Below are 22,199 nucleotides of genomic sequence, written 5' to 3'. Positions count from 1 at the left end.
TATCGTTCCTGGCTGCCATTTTTCTGTTCGGTAGTCGCGGGCCAAGACTGGTTGCCCTACATTGAAGCTCCTTGTTGGCTTCTCATGGATGTGCTGGAATTGCTTACTCTCAACATCTCTTCGTACGTTTGGTCTGAGCAAATCCAGGCGAGATCTTAACCTTCGGTTAAAGAACATCATGGCTGGGGCCTGGTTGGTGACTGCATGTGTCGCATTCCGGTAGGCGAACAGGAAATTGTCCACCTTGTGGTGCAGCGGAATGTTGTCATTGTACATAGCCTTTATTGCCTTCTTAAAGGTTTGTACGAACCTCTCAGCCAATCCATTTCTGGCTGGATGATACGGGGCGGATGTGTAATGCCTTACCCCATTCTTTTTCAAGAACCTCCGGAACTCTTCGGACACAAACTGTGGTCCATTGTCGGAGCAAATCTGTTCAGGCAAGCCATTCCTGGCAAAAATGGTCTGTAGGACTGCAATAGTTTTCTCCGTGGTGGTGGAGGACATTTTGATGACCTCAGGCCATTTCGAGTGCGCATCCACGGCTATTAAAAACATTGAGTCATGAATGGACCAGCAAAATCACTATGCACCCGTTGCCATGGAGATGAGGGCCACTCCCATGGGTGTAGAGGGGCCTGTGGTGGTGCATTTTGGACTTTCTGGCATTCTGAGCAGCTCTTGGTCAGGTCCTCGATTTGTTTATCGATTCCCGGCCACCACACATAAGCCCTGGCTAGGCTTTTCATTTTTACCCCTCCCAGATGACACTCATGAAGCTCATTGAGCACTCTATCCCTTAACATGGGTGGAATTACCACTTGGGATCCACACATCAAGGTCCCCCGGCACACTGACAGCTGTTCCCTCCTTGTTGAGAATGCTGGCAACAGTGAGTCGCCATGTGCTGGCCATCCCTTCACCGTCAAATCATATACCCGAGACAGTGTCGGGTCATTTCGGGTTTCCTTTTCGATACAAGCGTTAGTTACCGGTAGGTATTCAACTATAGTCGAATGGAATATTTCGACAGGATCCACTGCTGGTGCTTCCTCCGCAGTAGGCAGTGGCAGGCATGATAGCCCATCAGCATTTCCATGCTGTTTCGTGCCCTTATATTCAATCTCATAGTGGTGCGCCCCGAGAAAAAGTGACCATCTTTGTAGTCGTTGCGCAGTCATCACCGGAACGCCCTTCTTCGGATTAAAAATGGAGACAAGAGGCTGGTGATCAGTCAGCAAGGTGAATTTCTGCCCGTGCAGATAGTGATTGAACTTTTTCACTCCCCACACTAGGCTGAGGGCCTCCCTGTCAATCTGGGCGTAGTTACGCTCGGCTGAGGTTAGTGATCGTGACGCAAAGGCTATTGGCCTCTCTGAGCCGTCCGAGAATTTGTGCAACAGCGCTGCTCCAATGCCGTAGGGTGACGCATCACATGCCAACCGAATTGGTAATGCTGGGTTGTAATGGGCCAATACCGCTTTCGATGTGATTAGTGTTTTGCTCTTCTGGAAAGCTCATCTACATTCGTCACTCCACTGCCATAGCACCCCAGTTTGCAGTAGGGTGTTCAGTGGGTGTAGTATTGTAGACAAATTTGGCAAGAACTTATGGTAGTAGTTTACCAGCCCGAGGAACGACCTCAGTTGTGATACATTTTCCGGTGCTGGAGCCTTGACTACTGCCTCCATCTTCTCTGGGGACTTATGTAACCCCTCTTTATCGATAACGTGGCCACAATACGAGATCTGTGTTCTAAAAAACTCACATTTGGGGCGGTTAGCTCGGAGCCCATATTCCTGCAATCTAGTGAGCACCTGCTCCAGGATGGCAAGGTGATCACTGTCATTTTCACCCGTGACCAGGATGTCGTCCAAATAACACTGGGTCCCTGGGATCCCTTGCAGGACTTGTTCCATTGCCCTCTGCCAAATAGCCGGAGCTGATGCTACCCCGAATACCAGCCGGTTGTATTGGTAGAGACCTTTATGGGTGTTGATTGTGAGGTATTTTTTTGATGCTTCTTCTACCTCCATTTGCAGATACGCCTGGGCCAGATCAATCTTAGTGAAGCGTTTCCCTCCAGATAGCGAGGCGAAAATATCTTCAATCCGCGGAAGTGGATATTGTACGGTGTGAAGGACCGGGTTCACTGTTACCTTAAAGTCCACACAGATGCGAACCTTCCTTGGTTCCCCAGGCGTGCTGCTCAACGACTTTTTCATCACAGGGACGATGGGTGTAGCCCACTCGCTCCAGTCTACCTTGGACAGTACACCTGAACGTTCCAGACTCTCCAGCTCTGCTTCGACGGCTGGGCGGATCGCATAAGGTACCGGTCTGGCCGTAAAAAATTTTGGGCTTGCGTTTTCTTCAATTTTAATCGTCGCTGTCATGCCTTTTAGTGTTCCGAGTCCTTGCTGGAACACTTCTTTCGCATCAGTTAGGATCTTTGACAGTCGCCCAGGTGTGACGTCATCATCCTTTTTGTCAGCCAGTCAGTGCCTGTATGGAATGCCAATCCAGTTGTATTTTCCGGATCCATTCACGTCCCAGTAATGGTGGTCCTCCATCTTGCAATACATACAGGTCTAGTTTTGGTGTTTCCTTACCGTTATATATAACGGTCACCCAAAATAATTTTTGTGTCTCTCAAGGGTATGTGTGAGAATAGCCGCTCGTAGTCCCGTCGGTTTATGACTGTTAGGGCTGATCCTGTGTCCAATTCCATCTTTACCTGGACTCCTGCTATCTTGAGAGTGACCCAAATGGTTCGGTGATCCTCCATTGTGATCACATTATGTAGTTTCAGACAACTCAGTTCCCTGCTTTCGGAGTCGTTATCACGCTTTTGTTCGTCTGAACTATTCTCCGTCATCTTATGTACCTTCTTGTACTTTCCTTTGGTAGGTTTCTTATTGCTGGTTTTCTTTCCCGACCTGCAGACTCGTGCTATGTGTCCTACTTTTCCACACTGTCTGCACACTTTGTCTTTGAACCAGCAATCATTCTGGTCGTGTGTTGTTCTGCCGCAGTGATAGCACTTCTCTGTTCCATATGACATTTCGTTTGTGCCATATTCTTGCGGTCTCTGTTGTATCTCTGCAGCGCCCCGTGCTGCTGCTTCATATGATACCGCAATGCTGAAAGCCTTTTCCAGCGTAAGGTCCTTTTCAGATAAAAGCCGTTTCTGGGTTCCTTCACTTTGAAGCCCACACACAAACTTGTCCCTTAAGATATCTGCCAGTCCCGCTCCAAACTGGCAGTTTTTCGATAGTTTGCGCAGTTCTGTTAAATAATCAGCATTGCTTTCATCCTTATGCTGGTTCCGTTTGTGAAACTTGAATCTTTCTGCTATCAGCAGCGGTGTGGGGTTTAAATGTTCCTGTAGTATCGTTACAATGTCTTCAAAACTCTTTTCCATTGGCTTCGTTGGGGTTACTAGATTTCGTAATAAACCATACGTCTTTGCACCCATTAAATTTAACAATACTGACGCTTTCTCGTCATCTGACACCTCATTTGCCTTGCAGTATACCTCTATTCGTTCGACATATGTAGTCCAATCTTTGACTTCATTGTCAAATGCGGTGATACTGCCACTCTTCGGCATTTTGGGTGTGGTTTAAAATGGCATCTCCCAATGGTTTAAAGTGGCGTCTCCCGCGCTTTCCTTCCTCCCCCGCTGCTGCCAACGCGGCTCCTGGCGGTTCTCGTGGCAATGGCGGCGCCCTGTAGGATTCGCGCGCTTCTCCTGCGCTGCTGCCAACGCCGCTCTCTGCGGTCCTCGTGGCAATGACGGCGCCTCGCGGGTTTCTGTGTGTCTCTCCCTCTCTTCGACGCTGCTCGGCCCCTGAACACCGGCTGCGCCCTGTGCGCTCTGCCCTCTCTCTCTCTCTCTCTCTCCCCCGTCGACGCTGCTCGGCCCTTTGCTGTGCCGCTCGGTCGGGCTCGAGCCCGCCGCTGTCCGGGAAGGGTCTGCGCACTACCTGTTGCCAGCCCGTTTTGCTGGACCACCTCGACTGGAAAGCCAAGCCTGGCTCTCGACAGCCTCCCCCGCAATTCTCGAGTCTCTGCTGGATGACTGGGCGGTTGCCCGTGGTCGACGCCCGAGTCTCTGGCCTTGACCTCCAATCCACTGAACTCCAGGAACGAATCCCCGGGAGGTGATGCAGAGTTGCAGGTAGGTTCGAACTTGCCTTGTCGCCAATGTTGTGTCCGTGTATAATAAGACACAGACTGCAGGAGAACGGTACAACAGGTGTTTGCTCAACGTGGCTCACACGGGAACTGATCTGTACAGATTACTACTCAGTGCTATATACAGGTGTGGTCACTGCCGGTACTGCAGTATACATGAGCTGTAAAAGATAGTTCCCACCTTAAAGGTATATACATTACACAATCAACTGAGCTGAGCATATGGTGAACCCTTTCATAGAAAATTAGTGGATGAATTTACATTCAGTTGTGCATTAGTTATCAGTTTGCTTCAGGGTGCTTAACCTTCTTTGACCTGCAATTCCACCCATATGGCACTGACCGCAATGCTCCTCCTAAGGGACAGTTAATGACTAAAAGCATAAGAACATAAGAATGTTTAAGGACAGGAAGAGGCTGTCCCGTTTTCAAAACAGGCTGTCCCGTTTTCACAGATCAACCCTAACTACTACCTTCTCACCATCCTGTTCTCTCCTTTCTCTCTCCGAAAACAAATTGGAGGAAAAATTCGGTTGATTTGCGCCTCCCGTTAGCGCTAACAGGGCGCAAAGCAACTAGCGCCTGAACATGGCGCCGCTAACGCCTCCCGCAAAATTCAGCAGGAGGTTAGCAGCAGTGGTAACCGTTAGCGCCCCGCTCGCGCCTCGGCTGCGATCTTCGGTAGCGTCCCCTGACTTACCGCCGGACGCCAGGGGGGTCTACCTGCGGCCGGGGCGGCGCAAATTAAAAGGAAGGTGCCGGGCGGCCATTTTTGTTGCTGGCCACCTGCCCGCTTTGCCGTCCCCGGCCTACTGTGCAGCCACCCGCCGCTGGCTGCGCTCCGTGAGCCCGGCACTTCTCTTCAGTGCCGGGCTCTTCTGCTGGCACTCCGATCCCTGGTGGCCCAGCTCGGCCCCGGGTCATGCTACGCTAGGCTCCTCCCCTTTAATAAGGGGAGGAAGGCCTGCAGTACTGCGGCGCGATGTGCCGCAGTGCGTGGCGCTGCGACACGTAACGCCGCAAAATTCACTCGCAGAGCCCCACCTCCCTTTACGCGGGGGTGCTAACTTCTTCGGGGCACTAAAAGTAGCGCCCCGGTGAAGTTAGCGCCCCAAGGGGGCGTCGCGACCCAATTTTCCCCCCCTTGGATTGCTTCTTGAACCCATTTATGCCATCCGGTTCAATGACCTTCTGTGGTGACATATTCTACTAATCTTAATACCCTTTAGGTTAAAATTTCAACCCGAGTGTTATATTCATTAATAACTAGTCGTTTTTATTAAGAACAGCTAGCTTTTGCTAGACACTTTATTGAGCACATGTGGAGTAGGTACAGCATCTGTAGAGGCCTCCATCTTGACTGCTGCCTTGTGGGTATCCTAGTGCATCGTGGGTAGCCCACTCTTATATACATACAGCACCACCTAGTGTACCATTCCACAATGACAGGTTACTGATCATTACACCGAGTACACTGCTGCACGGTCGAAGGTGCCGTCTTTCTGATGAGACGTTAAACCGAGGCCCGTCTGCCCTTTCAGGTGGACATAAACGATCCCACGGCACTATTTCGAGGAAGAGCAGGGGAGTTATCCCCGGTGTCCTGACCAATATTTATCCCTCAACCAACATCACTAAAACAGATTATCTGGTTAGTTACCTCAATGCTGTTTGTGGGATCTTGTTGTGCTCAAATTGGCTGCCACAGTTTTCTACGTTACAACAGTGACTACACTTCAAATGTACTTCACTGTCTACAAATCACTTTGAAGTCGTGAAATGCACTGTATAAATGCAAGTTATTTCTTTCTACCTGCAATGAATTGAAGCATTTGGGCAGTGTAGACCGTACTGTCTGTGCTCTTTAAACATTAATAATTGAACTTCTGGGAGAGAAACTCTGCAATTGTGTGTAAGTACTCTTCTACAGACCTCTCCTTGGTGGGGCATAATTGAAGTTTCAGTCAGGCGGACTGAAGGAGATGAACAGCTAAGCTGCTAAAACACAGCTAAAAGCTAGTGCAAAGGTACAAAAAGGAATCAGAGGCTAATTTGAATGCTGGCCTTTATCTCAAGAGGGTTGGAATTCAAAAGTGAGGAATTGATGCTTCGGTTGCACAGAGCCTTGGTCAGACCCCATCTGGCGTTCTGCGTTCAGTTTTGGGCTCAAGAAAGATATACCGGCCTTGGATGGGGTACAGAGCAAATTCACCAGAACGACACCGGGGCTAAAAGGTCTAAATTATGAAGACAGGTTGCACAAACTTAGGTTTGTATTGCCTTGAGTTTAGAAGATTGAGGGGTAATCTAATCTGGTGTTTAAAAGGATAAAGGGATTCACTCGGGTAGATATACTATTCCCTTTGGTGGAGGAAATCGAAAACAAGAGGGCATAATCTTAAAATTAGAGCTAATAAATTTAAAAGTGAAATCAGGAAGCATTTTTTAAATAAAGGGTCGTAGAAATCTGGAACTCTCCTCCAACAGACCGTGGATGCTGGGCCAATTAAAAATTTTCAAGACTGAGATCCATGGATTTTTGACAGGCAAGGGTATCAAGGGATGTGGAGCAAAGGCGGTTAAATGGAGTTGAGGTACAGATCAGCCACAATCTAACTCAACGGCAGAACAGGCTCGAGGAGCTGAATGGCCTTAGCCTGTTCCAATTAGGGATGGGCAATAAATGCTGGCATTGCCAGCGACGCCCTGATCCCAAAAAAAAAAATTTAATTTTTTTTTTTAATTTTCCACAGTCACCAGCAATGTTCCCTCTAAATTTTCTTTGTACTGGGCAGGCTGCAAACTCCTCTGAGCACTACTTTTTTGTCCATGGGCAGTTTAAATTACCCGGTGCCGCACACCGCGACGAAGTGGCGAGCGGCCTGTTTCTTTCAATGCACGACACATTCCAGAGCTCTTCAGTACAGCCCTGACCATGATTCCAGATTTGCAGTTATCTGCTGCGTGCTGCATAACTTTTCCATAATGATGGACTACCCCTTGCCACTGCCTGGGTAGCAAGAGGTGGAGGAAGAGCAGGAACAACATCGACCACCAATGTCCCTAGCTGTCAGAGCACTTGGAAAGCAGCTCATCCAAGAGTGCTTTACATGAACCATCATCTCTCCCATCTCGAATACACAGAAACATAGAAGATAGGAGCAGGAGTCGGCCATTCGGCCCCTCGAGCCTGCTCCGCCATTCAATGAGATCATGGCTGATCATCCAAATTCAGTACCCGGTCCCTGCTTTCTCCCCATATCCCTTGATCCCTTTAGCCTTAAGAAATATATCCAACTCTTTCTTGAATATATTTAATGAACTGGCCTCCACCGCCCTCTGTGGCAGAGAATTCCACAGGTTCACCACTCTCTGGGTGAAGAAATTCCTCCTCATTTCAGTCCTAAATGGCTTACCCCTTATCCTTAGACTATGACACCTGGTTCTGGACTCCCCGGCCATCAGAAACATCCTTCCTGCATCTAGTCTGTCCAGGCCTGACAGAATTTTATAGGTTTCGATGAGATCCCCTCTCAATCTTCTAAGCTCCAGTGAGTATAAGCCTAATCGACACAATCTCTCCTCATACGTCATTCCTGCCATCCCAGGTATCAGCCTGGTGAATCTTCACTGCACTCCTTCCATGGCAAGAACATCCTTCCTCAGATAAGGCGACCAAAACTGCACACAATACTCAAGGTGCGGTCTCACCAAGGCCCTGTACAACTGTAGCAAGACATCCTTGTTCCTGTACTCGAACCCTCTTGCTACGAAGGCCAACATACCATTTGCCTTCTTAACCGCCTGCTGTACCTGCATGCTTACCTTCAGCAACTGGTGCACAAGAACACCCAGGTCTCTTTGCACTTCCCCTTCTCCCAATCTATTGACATTCAAATAATAATCTGCCTTCCTGTTTTTGCCACCAAAGTGGATAACCTCACATTTATCCACATTATAGTGCATTTGCCATGTTTCTGCCCAATCACCCAACCTGTCCAAATCGTACACCCAACAGTCCCGCAATCTTGATCACCACCAACCTTCCGTCCAGCCTTATGAGTTTTGCCCTCACCTCACTACAAATATATTGGCATAACAGTGCAGGCTAAAGTCCAATCCCACAGAAGCATGCTCAACCATGTCTATTGACATTCTCCACACATTAAACTTGGGTGCGCACTGGCTCTGACAGTTCAATGCTGCAAGAATGTGTGCTTTGTATTTCCCAAGTATATGTCTCATTTCAGATGCTATAGAAATTTTTATATTTTCTTCTGAAGTGCACGGCTCACAAGCTGATTTCTTGCCCCAAATTGTTCTATTTTAAGTATTCTCTGCTGTAATTGTGATTCTCTGAAGCGAAGTGTTTCAGCCTTTGCATGTTAAAATTGGGGACCAAAGTGAATGCCCCCAAAAACTGGTGTCAAATCAAACGGCTGACCCAAAAGCATCTGAGCCATAAACAAAGGGTAGCAGTTATATTTGGGGTAAGTACTGCAGAATCACTGACCTCACTGACACAACAGTTGTTTTTAAAGGGCCAATCGGCTCCCTTGTAAAGGGGGACTGATGTTCTGGTAATGCTTGCATTTTTGGCTCACACCCTTGCCTGGACCCTCTGGCTAATGGCTTGTTTGGCTGGTTAATGCAGGCATACTGGCTGCTTTGCATAAACCAGGCTGAGGATGAGAAAGTTCCTGACATCAGGGGCAATTTTGGGGGCAGATGGAGGTTCTGTCTCAAACAAGTCCCCACAGAAACTACCAACAAAGGCCGAGACCTGTTGGATCCACGGCCTGGTACAATTTCTGTCCTCTGCAAAGGACCTCCAGGGGATTTCCCAGTATGACCAATAGCCCTGCAGATTAGTAAAATAATGTTTCTTGAACTTAACACTACACCTGTTCCTGGCCAGGATTGCGTGCTGACCAGCACTCGGGTTGTTGAGGTATTTACCGACTTGCCTTTGACTGTCTAATAACCCCCCTCGGGCCACAGTCGCGCTCCCACCGCACCGTCGCCCTTGGCAACGCCAAACCCAGGCAGGCAGGCAGCTGCGCTGTAATGTAATCGTGATGGCAACCGTGTGATTGGCAGGCCTGTCCAGCCACTGACGTGCGTTGGGAGGGTCCCGCCTTCTCCTCACACAGATTGGCCGCGGACCCCTGGTTGAGAGCCCCTGCAGTATTATAGGGCTTGCGGGCGCGGCCTGGTTACTTAACTGCGCGGCCCATTCAAGATTGCACGCCCGCTGCTTAGAGGGAAGAATGGTCACCAGTATATTACAGGAAAACATTCGGCAGAGTCAACATGAGAAATGATTTATAGCCCGTCATGGAATGTACACAGAAACCATGAAGCAAGCTAAAAAAGTGTCTACATTTACCTTTTTCTGATGCTGCTGTCCTGGAAAATTCTGGAACAAAAAGCTCTTGTTCCCATGGCAATTGCTCCTTCTCCTTCTGCTTCTTCTTCCCACGCTTTCGTTTCAACTGATGAGCCAAGATAGCGAACGAGGCAGCCCCCACGACAGAGATCAGGAAGAGTTTCCTCACAAGAGGGGAGAGCTTTACCTGGCGCCGGTGGGAAGGGAAAAATGGCTCAGTCATAAGTTTATTCATTAATAACTGCAAACAATATATCGCAGGGGCTCTCCACAGCTGGCTCTGATACATTGCAATACAACATTGCGGCTGGACTGAAGTGATTGGTGAACTGCATATACGCCCCTGGTGCACCCCCCCACCCTTTCTTTACCCCACCAATCGTGGCCGTGTCTTCAGCCATTTTAGGTCCCACTGGCTGGAATTCCCTCCCTAAGCCTCTCCTCCTTTAAGACAATTTAACACCTTAAATCTGGGCCCCATCCGGAGACGTAGGAATACAGTTTAGGGGCGATTTTTTGATTTGGTTCTCCTGGTAGGAAGCCTCCCCCACTGGGAGTGCACACTGTAAACCCTGCGCTTGCGTCTGCGCTCACTCGGAGGTCGAACTCCAAAACCATCGTCAACACCCTCACTGAAGCGTATGAAAGCATGGGCCTTACACTAAACATCCGTAAGACAAAGGTCCTCTACCAACCTGCCCCCGCCACACAGTACTGCCCCCCCGATTATCAAAATCCATGACAAGGCCTTGGACAACGTGGACCACTTTCCATACCTCGGGAGCTTACTGTCAACAAGGGCAGACGTCGACGACGAAGTCCAACACTGCCTTCAGTGTGCCAGTGCAGCCTTCGGTCACCTGAGGAAGAGAGTGTTTGAAGACCAGGACCTCAAACCCGGCACTAAGCTCATGGTCTACAGAGCAGCAGTGATACCCGCCCTGCTTTATGCCTCAGAGACATGGACCATGTACAGCAGGCACCTCAAAGCACTGGAGAGGTACCACCAACGCTGCCTCCGCAAGATCCTGCAAATCCATTGGCAGGATAGGCGCACCAACATCAGTGTTCTCGCTCAGGCCAACATCCCCAGCATCGAAGCTTTGATCACGCTCAATCAGCTCTGATGGACGGGTCACATTGTCCGCATGCCCGATACGAGACTCTCAAAACAAGCGCTCTACTCGGAGCTCCGGCACGGCAAGAGAGCCCCAGGTGGGCAGAGGAAATGCTTCAAGGACACCCTCAAAGCCTCCTTGAAAAAGTGTAACATCCCCATCGACACCTGGGAATCCCTGGCCCAAGACCGCACAAAGCGGAGGAGAAGCATCCGGGAAGGCGCTGAATACCTCAAGTCTCTTCGCCGGGAGCAAGTGGAAGCCAAGCACAAACAGCGCAAGGAGCGCACGTCAACCCAAGCACCCCACCCTCCCGCCCCTTCAACCACCATCTGCCCCACCTGTGACAGAGACTGTAGGTCCCGCATTGGACTCATCAGCCACCTGTGAACTCATCTTTAATGTGGAAGCAAGTCATCCTCGGATCCGAGGGACTGCCTAAGAAGAAGAAGAAGGTGTGCGAGGCGATGAAACCCTCGACGGGCGAGACTCTCTGCCCAGAGCTCCGTCAGAAAAATCACTCCTTTTTTTCTTCTGGGTGAAGAACACTAAAATTATCAAATATAAAACTCAAACTAGTGAGGGTACTCATTATTATAGCTCAGGGAGAATAATGGCCGGCCCAAAAGGGCCCAAACACTGGAATTTCTGCCTGCAGCCCATCCACCGCGCCTGCTTTATGACCCACCTATTTGACCACGCTTCTGATCTGTCCTCTGTCTTTGGCTCAGTATCAGTTTTTTGTCTGCTTATGCCTCTGTGAAGCGCCTTGGGACATTTTTCCACAATAAAGGTGCTATACAAATACAAGTTCATGAAGGGTTTGGATAAGAGTACATAAAGAGAAACTGTTGCCACTGGCTGAAGGGTTAGTAACCAGAGGACAAAGATTCAAGGTAATTGGCAAAAGAGTCAGAGGGGAGATGAGGAGACATTTTTTTTACGATGATCCGGAGTGCACTGCCTGGAAGGGAGGTGGAAGCATATTCAATAGTGACTTTCACAAGGGAATTGGATATAGACTTGAAGGGGAGAAAATTGCCATGGAGGGAGTGCAGCGGAGATTCACCAGACTAATGCCGGGGATGGCAGGAATGACGTATGAGGAGAGATTGGGTCGATTGGGCTTATACTCGCTGGAGTTTAGAAGAATGAGAGGGGATCTCATTGAAACTTATAAAATTCTAACAGGACTAGACAGACTAGATGCAGGAAGGATGTTCCCGATGGCGGGAGAGTCCAGAAACAGGGGTCACAGTCTAAGGATAAGGGGTAAGCCATTTAGGACAGAGATGAGGAGGAATTTCTTCAGAATTGCTTCAGAAAACTTTCACCTCTAGCACATAGAAACATAAGAAAATAGGAACATCAGAACAGGAGGAGGCCATTCAGCCCCTCAAGCCTGTTCCGCCATTCAATGAGATCATGGCTGATCTGTGACCTAACTCCGTATACCCACCTTTGGCCCATATCCCTTAACACCTTTGGTTAACAAAAAGCTATCAATCTCAGATTTAAAATTAACAATTGATCCAGCATCAGTTGCCGTTTGTGGAAGAGAGTTCCAAACTTCTACCACCCTTTGTGTGTAGAAGTGTTTCCTAATTTCACTCCTGAAAGGTCTGGCTCTAATTTTTAGACTATGCCCCCTAGTCCTAGACTCCCCAACCAGCAGAAATAGTTTCTCTCTATCTACCCTATCTGTTCCTCTTAACATCCTGAAAACTTCGATCAGATCGCCCCTTAAGCTTCTAAATTCTAGGGAATACAACCCTAGTTTGTGTAATCTCTCCTCGTAACTTAACTATACTACACACTCGTCCTTCTCCCTACATCCTGATTGCATTGAAAACAAGACCCATCGCACCATCTCCTACTTTTAACTCATTCTTTTCCAACATCTCAAAACAATCAATTGGGGGGAGAACATCCAACACACCTTCCCAAATCTTCCCTTCCTCCTTCAGGCTTTTCAAACTCAAGCTTCGTGTCACCTAATTTAAATCCTCATAATTTAACCCTTTTAGCCCGGTATCATTCTGGTGAATCTGTCCTGCACCCCTTCCAAGGCCAATGTATACTTCCTGAGGTTCGGTGCCCAGAACTGCACGCAGTACTCCGGATGCGATTTAAACAGAGCTTTATACTATTGCATAATCAATTAGGTGATTTAGGGAGTCCAGAACAGGAGTTCATAACCTTAAAATTAGAGCTAGGCTGTTCAGGTGTGATGTCAGGAAGCACTTTGTCACACAAAGGATAGTGGAAATCTGGAACCCTCTCTCCCAAAAAGCTGTTGAGGCTGGGGGTCAATTGAAAATTTCAAAACTGAGATTGATAGATTTTGTGTTAGCTAAGAGTATCAAGGGTAATATAAATAGAAAACGCTGGAAATACTGAACAGGTCATGCAGCATCTGCATCTAGGGTATCATTGAAACTTATAAAATTCTAACAGGACTAGACAGACTAGATGCTGGAAGGATGTTCCCGATGGTCGGGGAGTCCAGAACCAGGGGTCACAGTGTAAGGATAAGGGGTAAGCCATTTAGGACAGAAATGAGGAGGAATTTCTTCACCCAGAGAGTGGTGAACCTGTGGAATTCTCTACCACAAAAGGCAGTTGAGGCCAACTTATTAAATATATTCAAGAAGGAGTTAGATATATTTCTTAAGGCTAAAGGGATCAAGGGGTATGGGGAGAAGGCAGGAACAGGGTACTGAATTTGGATGATCAGCCATGATCTCATTGAATGGAGGAGCAGGCTCAAAAGGCCGAATGGCCTACTCCTGCTCCTATCTTCTATGTTTCTATCAAGGCATATGGAACCAAGGCAGGTAAGTGCAGCTGAGGTACAGATCAGCCATGATCTAATTGAATGGTGGAACAGGCTTGTTCCTGATTATGACTTCCTGATTGACCTCACCTCTTTTCAGCTGAGGGTGGTGTCCTACACAATGGGCCTTTTTCCTTCACCTTAAAGCGCGGGCTTATAAGTGAGCAGAATCACAGTCCCCAAGGACAGGTCTACTCCGCAAGGGGGCTAGGCTGGTTGGTCAGTCAACTGTAGTGCCCTGAGCACTGCCGATCTGCCTGGTTGATTAATCAAAGTACTGAGTCAGCCACTTGGGGTTGACTTAGTTCCCAATTTCCATCACTCTGACCACAAAGAAACCCCGCTTTACCTCCACACCCTCCCCGCAGGAAGATTATGTCCAAAGACAGCCCTAGTTTATCTGGACGGGTGTTGTGAAAATATCACTCAGCACACTGGGCTCTGTATGCACCCTCTTCCCCCACTGCTGTACTGTGGCTTCAGTATACACGATCTACAGGATTGCACTGCAGTAGCTCACCAAGATTATTCCATTAGCACCCCCTTTAGCCTTGCACCGTCATCCCTTTTGTCATTTAATCTCTCCTGCCTTCCACCCTATCACAGACCTTCCCTTTTGTTCTTTCCCCCCGCTTCCCACCTTTCCCTGCCCCTGTACTTGCTTAAAACCTGTTACATCTCTAACTTTTTCCAGTTCTGATGAAAGGTCATCGACCTGAAACGTTAACTCTGTTTCTCTCTCCACAGATGCTGCCTGACCTGCTGAGTATTTCCCAGTGTTTTCTGTTTGTACTTCAGAATTCCAGCATCCGCAGTATTTTGCCTTAAGATAACTTTGACAGCATTTCCCTCTCCTATGACTTCCAACACCATGAAGAACAAGAGCAGCAATGTTGTGGGAACACTATCACCTCCAAGTTCCCCTCCAACTCACACCATTCTGACTTGGACCTATATCACTATTCTTTCATCATTGGTAGGTCAGAATTAGGGAATTGCCCACCTAATATTATTGTGGGAGCAACATCACCACAAAGACTGCAACATTTCTAGGGGAAGGCCCACCATCTGTCAGGGCAACTAGGAATGGGCAATAAAATGTGCATGTTGCCCACATCCCATGATCAAATTAAAAAACCTTACGGTTCAATGCTTTAGACTCACAGCCAATGCATTTTATGGAAACACTTGAACAAAATAACACTGCACAACATCTGTGGTTTAACACTTTTCTGTGTCTTCAAACTTTGCAAATACTGGCTCACTCCCAGAGACCCCCTACAAACACTGTGCATTCCCAGAGACCCCCTGCAAATACTGACATACTCCAGGAGACCCCCTGCAAATACTGGCTCACTCCCAGAGACGCCCTGCAAATACTGGTGCACTCCCAGAGAACCCCTGCAAATACTGGTTAATAAGGACATAAGAAATAGGAGCAGGAGTAGGCCAATTGGCCCCTCGAGCCTGCTCTGCCATTCAATAAGATCATGGCTGATCTGATCCTAACCGCCAATCTACTATCACAGAACCATCTCCTGAATCTAACAGAATTAGACACACGAAATAGGAGCAGGATCAGGCTACATGGTCCCTGGGCCCGCTCCGCTACCCACAGGGCCATGTCCGATCCGAACCTAGACTCATGTCCAAATTCCTGCCCGCTCCCCGTAACCCTTAATTCCCTTTACTTCTAGGAAACTGTCTATTTCTGTTTTAAATTTATGTAATGATGTAGCTTCTACAGCTTTTTGGGGCAGCATATTCCATGGACCTACCACCCTCTGAGTGAAGTAGTTCCTCCTCATAAATAACAACAGAAAATGCTGGAAAAACTCAGCAAGTCAGGCAACATCCGTGGAGAGAAATTTGAGCCGACGTTTCGGGTTTGACCCTTCTTCAAAACTGGAGAGAAAAGGAACTAGATCGAAGGCAGGGCTGCGATCGGACAAAAGAATAAAAGAACCAAAAGAAGTAAAAGAGATTAGAAGCTAGACGAGATGGTAATAGGCTGTGATTAGGTGTAAAGTGTACTGGCAGGGCAAAAGATAGCTGCCAGGTGTGAGAGAGAAACAAAAGGAAAGGGGGGGGGGGAAAGGAAAGGAGTGGAAAAATATAAGTGAAAATGAAATAGGGGCCGAGGTTATGATCTGAAATTGTTGAACTCGATATTGAGACCGGAAGGCTGCAGACTGCCTAATCGGAAGATGAGGTGCTGTTCCTCGAGTTCCTCGAGTTCCTCCTCATCTCAGTTTTGAAAGAGCAGCCCCTTATTCTAAGACTATGCCCCCTAGTTCTAGTTTCACCCATCATCGGGAACATCCTCCCCGCATCCACCCGATCCAACCCCTTCACAATCTTATATGTTTCAATAAGATCGCCTCTCATTCTTCTGAACTCCAATGAGTAGAGTCCCAATCTACTCAACCTCTCCTCATATGTCCATCCCCTCATCCCCGGGATTAACCGAGTGAACCTTCTTTGTACTGACTCGAAAGCAAGTATGTCTTTTCTTAAGTATGGACACCAAAACTGTATGCAGTATTCCAGGTGCGGTCTCACCAATACCTTGTACAACCGAAGCAATGCCTCCCTATTTTTATATTCTATCCCCCTAGCAATGAAAGCCAACATTCCATTGGCCTTCTTAATCACTTGCTGCACCTGCATACTAACCTTTTGAGTTTCGTGCACCAGGACCCCCAGATCCCTTTGTACTTCAGTACTTTCCAGTTTCTTGCCATTAAGATAATAACTTGCTCTACGATTTTTCCTGCCAAAGTGCATAACCTCACACTTTCCAGTATTGTATTCCATCTGCCAAATCTCTGCCCACCTACTTAGCCTGTCTATGTCCCCTTGCAGGTTTTTATGTCCTCCTCACTCACTACTTTCCCTCCCATCTTAGTATCATCTGCAAACTTTGATATGTTACACTCGGTCCCCTCCTCCAAATCGTTAATATAGATTGTAAAGAGTTGGGGACACAGCACTGACCCCTGTGGAACACCACTAGTTACTGATTGCCAGTCTGAGAATGAACCATTTATCCCAACTCTCTGCCTTCTGTTAGATAGCCAATCCTCTATCCATGCCAGAATATTACCCCCAATCCCGTGATTTTTTATCTTAAGCAATAATCTTTTGTGTGGCACCTTGTCAAATGCCTTTTGGAAGTCTAAATACACTACGTCCACTGGTTCCCCTTTATCCACCCTATATGTTACTTCCTCAAAGAACTCCAGCAAATTTGTCAAACATGACTTCCCCTTCAGAAAACCATGCTGACTTTGTCCTATTAAATTATGATTATCCAAATGTCCTGTTACTGTCTCCTTAATAATGGACTCCAAAATTTTACCTACCACAGATGTTAGGCTAACCGGTCTATAGTTTCCAGCCTTCTGTCTACTGCCCTTTTTAAATAAGGGTGTTACATTAGCAGTTTTCCAGTCTGCCGGGACCTTTGCTGAGTCCAGGGAGTTTTGGAAAATTATTACTAATGCATCCACAATCCCCACCGCCACTTTCCTCAAGACCCTAGGATGTAAGCCATCAGGTCCAGGTGATTTATCCGCCTTGAGTCCCATTATTTTACCGAGTACCACTTCCTGAGTGATTTTGATCGTGTTTAGCTCCTCCCCCCCTATAGCCCCCTGTTTGTCCAGTGTTGGGATATTCTTAGTGTCTTCTACTGTAAAGACTGATACAAAATATTCATTCAGTGTTTTTGCCATCTCCATATTTCCCACCATTAATTTCCCGGTCTCATCCTCTAAGGGACCAACATTTACTTTAGCCACCCTTTTTCTTTTTATATAACGATAAAAACTCTTACTATCTGTTTTTATATTTTTTGCTAATTTACTTTCATAATCTATCTTCCCTTTCTTAATCAATCTTTTTGTTATTTTTTGCTGTCTTTTAAAGTTTTCCCAATCCTCTATCCTCCCACTAGATTTGGCTACCTTATATGCCCTTGTTTTTAGTTGAATACTATCCTTAATTTCTTTACTTAGCCACGGATGGCTGTCTTTTCTTTTACACCTTTTTCTTCTCAGTGGAATATATTTTTTTTGGAAGTTGTAAAATAACTCCTTGAATGTACACCACTGATCATGTATCGTCTTACCCTTTAATCTATTTTCCCAATCCACTCTACTCAATTCCGCTCTCGTACCTTCATAGTCTCCTTTATTCAAGCTTAGCACGCTTGTTTGAGAGCCAACCTTCTCACCCTCTAATTGAATATGGAATTCAACCATGTTATGGTCACTCATTCCAAGGGGATCCTTTACTAGGACATTTTTAATTAATCCTGTCTCGTTACACAGGACCAGATCTAAGGTTGCTTGCCCCCTGGTCGGTTCAGTTACATACTGCTCAAGAAACCCATCCCTAATACACTCAATGAACTCATCCTCAAGGCAGCCCTGCCCAATTTGATTTGTCCAATTAATATGATAGTTAAAATCCCCCATAATTATAGATGTTCCCTTATTACAAGCCTCAACTATTTCCTGATACTCCGTCCAACAGAGTTGCAACTGTTCGGAGGCCTGTAGACTACGCCCGCTAGTGTTTTTTTCCCCTTATTATTCCTTACCTCCACCCAAACTGTTTCATTATCCTGATCTTTTGACCCAATATCATTTCTCTGTATTACAGTGATTCCTTCCTTTATTAACATAGCCACCCCACCTCCCCTTCCTTCCTACCTGTCCTTCCTGATCGTTAAATAACCTGGTATGTTTAATTCCCAGGCATTGTCACCCTGCAGCCGTGTTTCTGTAATGGCCACAAGATCATAACCATATGTAGTTATTTGTGCCATTAACTCGTCTATTTTGTTACGAATGCTACGTGCATTCAGATAGAGAACTTTCAAATATGTTTTGTGATATTTAGTTCCTGCTTTTGCTCCCAGAGACCCCCTACAAATACTGGTGCACTCCCGCAGACCCCCTACAAATACTGGTGCACTCCCACAGAACCCCTGCAAATAATGACACAGTCTTGGGAGGTCTCCCTAAAAACAGTGACACATTGCAGTGGGGCCCTGTCTTAACTTCTGAGTGACAGAGTCAAATATCAGTGCTGTTATTGCAGAATACATTTTTTTATTCGTGTACAAACAGCAGAAATAACGTGCCAGAAAGTCAACAAAAACAAGAATTAAAAAAAACTGGTATCAGATAGACTGATTTCTGATGAGCTTGCAGACCCCTCCCTTTGACAAAATTAAATACTAGACAGACTGTTCCCCAACTTCACTACCGACAAACCCGTTCAATTCAAGAGATAAAGTGGGCTGACCTCGGGCAGGGAATTATACAGAGACACCGGCAGATCAACCGCTCGCAGCGCCAGGTTCTTTAAAGTACGCCGCGGATCGTTAATGGTTTCCTCGGCTAGATCTTGCATATCTTCTACTTTCCATCCCCCTCCAGCCAGCCAGCCAGCCGACCTGTTAAGGTGCAACTTGTCAAATGCAAAAACACAAACATAATTCAACCAACAACAACAAAAAATCAGTCAAATCGGTCGGCCAAATTTATATTAAAGATAATTAATGATATTGGCAACCAGAAATTCAAGAATAATATGAATGCATTTCCCCTACCTTGATACTGCACCAGCTTGCAGCTAGCTCAGCTTCGGTTTCCTCTTGAAATCTGTTATATGCAACAACAACAAAAATAAAGGTAAGGATTAAAATAATTGAGTATTTGGCCGGAAAGATTTGCAAATAACAATCGTCACCCTGGATTCTTGCAGGCGCATCAATGCACCAAGGTGCCTGTCAGTACATGAACCAGTCCTGATAACATGCAGAAAAAAGCCACCAAGATAGAGATTGGGGGGAGAAGGGGCTTGTTTCTTCTACCTTGTGACTGTGTGTAAGAGGTGGGCAGAGAATGCAGCGATCGCTGTCCGTGGGTGGGAGGGTGCTGCGGGCGAGATGGTGCATTCAAGGGCCACCGCCTCCTCCCGGCCTCTTGCTGAGTGCCTGGACGTGATTGACAGGACGCGGACGCGCACAACTTCCGGGTTCCAAAGCTTTCACAAGTCACCCAGCAAAGCTACCGTGCAGTGCCAAAATGCACCAACCACAATGTTCAGCAAAGAGGGTTGCACACCCGGCAAATAAAAATGCAAAAAAAAAAGCTCACGCTGGAATTTGGCAATGATCTTAGCTGCAGTTATACCGCAGCTGACAAGCCATACCTGACACACAGTTAGCAGCCCCCATGTATTAGTGCCACACTGGCCTTAGTCTGATTGGCACCAAGGCGCAGCGACAACATAGCTCGGTGCATGTGTGCTTCAACGAGCTCTTTGACCTCTGCCTGCCTAAGCAGCTAGATCTTAGTGTGGGCGAGAGTTTTCCCCAACAAGCCAAAACGCTGGTATCAGTAAACATAGAAACATAGAAGATAGGAGCAGGAGTAGGCCATTCGGCCCCTCGAGCCTGTTCCGCCATTCAATGAGATCATGGCTGATCATCCAAATTCAGTACCCTGTCCCTGCCTTCTCCCCATAACCCTTGATCCCTTTAGCCTTAAGAAATATATCCAACTCTTTCTTGAATATATTTAATGAATTGGCCTCCACTGCCTTCTGTGGCCACGAAGCTGTCAGATTGTTGTAAAAACCCAACTGGTTCACTAATGTCCTTTAGGGAAGGACACCTGCCGTCCTTAGTTGTGTGACTCCAATCCCACACTCTCGCTTCTAAGTCAAAAGGTTGTGGCTTTGAGTCCCACTCCAGAGACTTGAGCACCAAGTCCAGACTGACACTCCAGTGCAGTACTGAGGGAGTGCTGCACTGTCGGAGGTGCCGTCTTTCGGATGAGATGTTAAACCTGTCTGCCCTTTGAGGTAAAGGTAAAAGATTCCATGGCTCTATTTCGAAGAAGAGCAGGGGCGTTATCCCCGGCGTCCAATATTTATCCCTCAACCAACATCACAGAAACAGATTACCAGGTCATTATCTCATTGTTGTTTGTGGGAGCTTGCTGTGTGCAAATTGGCTGCCATGTTTCCTACATTACAACAGTGACTACCCAGTGTTCTCTCGGGTGAACACGAAAGATCCCGCGGCACTATTTCGAAGAAGAGCAGGGGAGTTCTCCCTGGTATCCTGGCCAATATTTATCCCTCAACAATCATCAGCAAAAAAAAAAAATTATCTGGTCGTTACCTCAGGGCTATTTGTTGGATCTTGCCGTATTTCCTACATTACAACAGTAAATACATTTCAAATGTACTTCATTGGCTGTAAAGTGCTTTGGGACATAAGGAAGTTGTGGAAGATGCTATATAATGCAAGTATTTCTTTCTTTCGGTACCTTTTGAAGATGCAAACTGGGTTGGAGGAATACAAAATGTGTCTTCCATAGTTGTACCAAATTTAACAAATGAAGATGATGGTTTCCTGAACTCCATCCTGATGTGAGTCCTCAGCCCCTTTGTGCATGCACTTTTCATTCATTTGATAGATTTCAGGGGAAAACAAGCAGTCCATGTTCCGGGATTTCTTCTTGCTCTACAGTCAAAATATATTTGCATAGAAATAAAGCCTTTGATGTGACATTTTGCACGCCAGACAGCAATGTTGTAAGATTGTGGATTAGTTGGTTTTTAGAATACATGCTTTATTATCCTTATCATTAGTATCTTATAATCATCAGTAATGGATTTATGATTGTGTAAGAATTAAATGTAAAAGTCCGTAATCATCAACTGCATGAAATGATAACCTGAGTTATATTCGGCATGTAACCCTTTTTCTTTTAATTAAAGTCTGTTAGTAAGCCGTAACCCAGACAGCCTGGGGTGAGAAAGAGGACTGCTATAGTTGAATAGGGATGCTGTTGGGTGAATTAAGGAAAGTTGAATATTAGCCAACAGTAAGGATGAGGCATAGGGAGCTAGCTGTAGGAACCAAGGTCAGTTGTGGTTGCAACCATGTCAGAATGTTATGAGAAGGAAAGATGGAGGGCTGATGTCTGGCAGTGAGCTAAGACATGGGCCTTTCACAGGACCATCGAAGGCGCCGTACCTCTACAGTATGGAGATATGTTCTTTTGTGTTGCCATAACTACCCCGGTCTTGAGTCTTGATGGTCAAAAACAGATGATGTATGGGGGTTGATTCTGAAGATGAAGGGGTTGTCTTATGAAGAAAGGTTGAGCAGGTTGGGCCTATGCTCATTGGAGTTTAGAAGAATGAGAGGTGATCTTATTGAAACATATAAGATTCTGAAGGGGCTTTGTTGTGTATGTACCTTTAAGAGAATAACTGGTCTCAGACTGCAGTACCGGCAGTGACCACCCCTGTATAAAAGGCGCTAGAGAGCCTCTGTTTGTTAGTTTCGCTATTGACGTCCACCAGTAAAGACTTGTTTGTTTTCACTCCTGCTGGTCCGTGTCTCAATCATTCACGGACTTAACACTGGCGACGAGTAAGAAACGAACTTACCTGCAACTCGGCAGCACCTCAGACGACGTTGTTGAAGGTCGGAGCCAGAAGGAAAAAAAAAAATTGAGTCCAAAGAAACTCGAGAAACGGGCGTCGACCGTCAATCATCAGTTTGAAAACTTGCAGGAGAGACTGTCAAGAGCCAGGTTCGGTTCACCAGTCTGTGGTCTCC

The 22,199-nt window shown here is 46.7% G+C and overlaps 1 protein-coding gene across 1 annotated transcript in view; it reads right to left on the bottom strand.

The window, feature by feature from the left end:
- miga1 (mitoguardin 1) overlaps positions 1 to 19,545 on the bottom strand; it is a 134,684-nt gene extending 115,139 nt beyond the window's left edge. Inside the window, exons 1-4 of the mRNA XM_085983462.1 lie at positions 19,431 to 19,545; positions 19,167 to 19,218; positions 18,860 to 19,024; positions 9,590 to 9,776 (exon numbers count right to left, since the gene is read on the bottom strand). Of these exons, the coding sequence (XP_085839588.1) occupies positions 9,590 to 9,776; positions 18,860 to 18,967 (295 nt within the window). The 5' untranslated portion in view covers positions 18,968 to 19,024; positions 19,167 to 19,218; positions 19,431 to 19,545. The remainder of the gene's footprint in view (positions 1 to 9,589; positions 9,777 to 18,859; positions 19,025 to 19,166; positions 19,219 to 19,430) is intronic.
- Between the last annotated feature and the right edge of the window lie 2,654 nt (positions 19,546 to 22,199).

Source organism: Somniosus microcephalus, chromosome 3 (genome assembly GCF_052327205.1).
Source record: "Somniosus microcephalus isolate GS21.2 chromosome 3, FLI_Smic_1.0, whole genome shotgun sequence".
NCBI classification, from domain to species: domain Eukaryota; kingdom Metazoa; phylum Chordata; class Chondrichthyes; order Squaliformes; family Somniosidae; genus Somniosus; species Somniosus microcephalus.
This window is presented reverse-complemented; position numbering and strand designations above follow the sequence as displayed.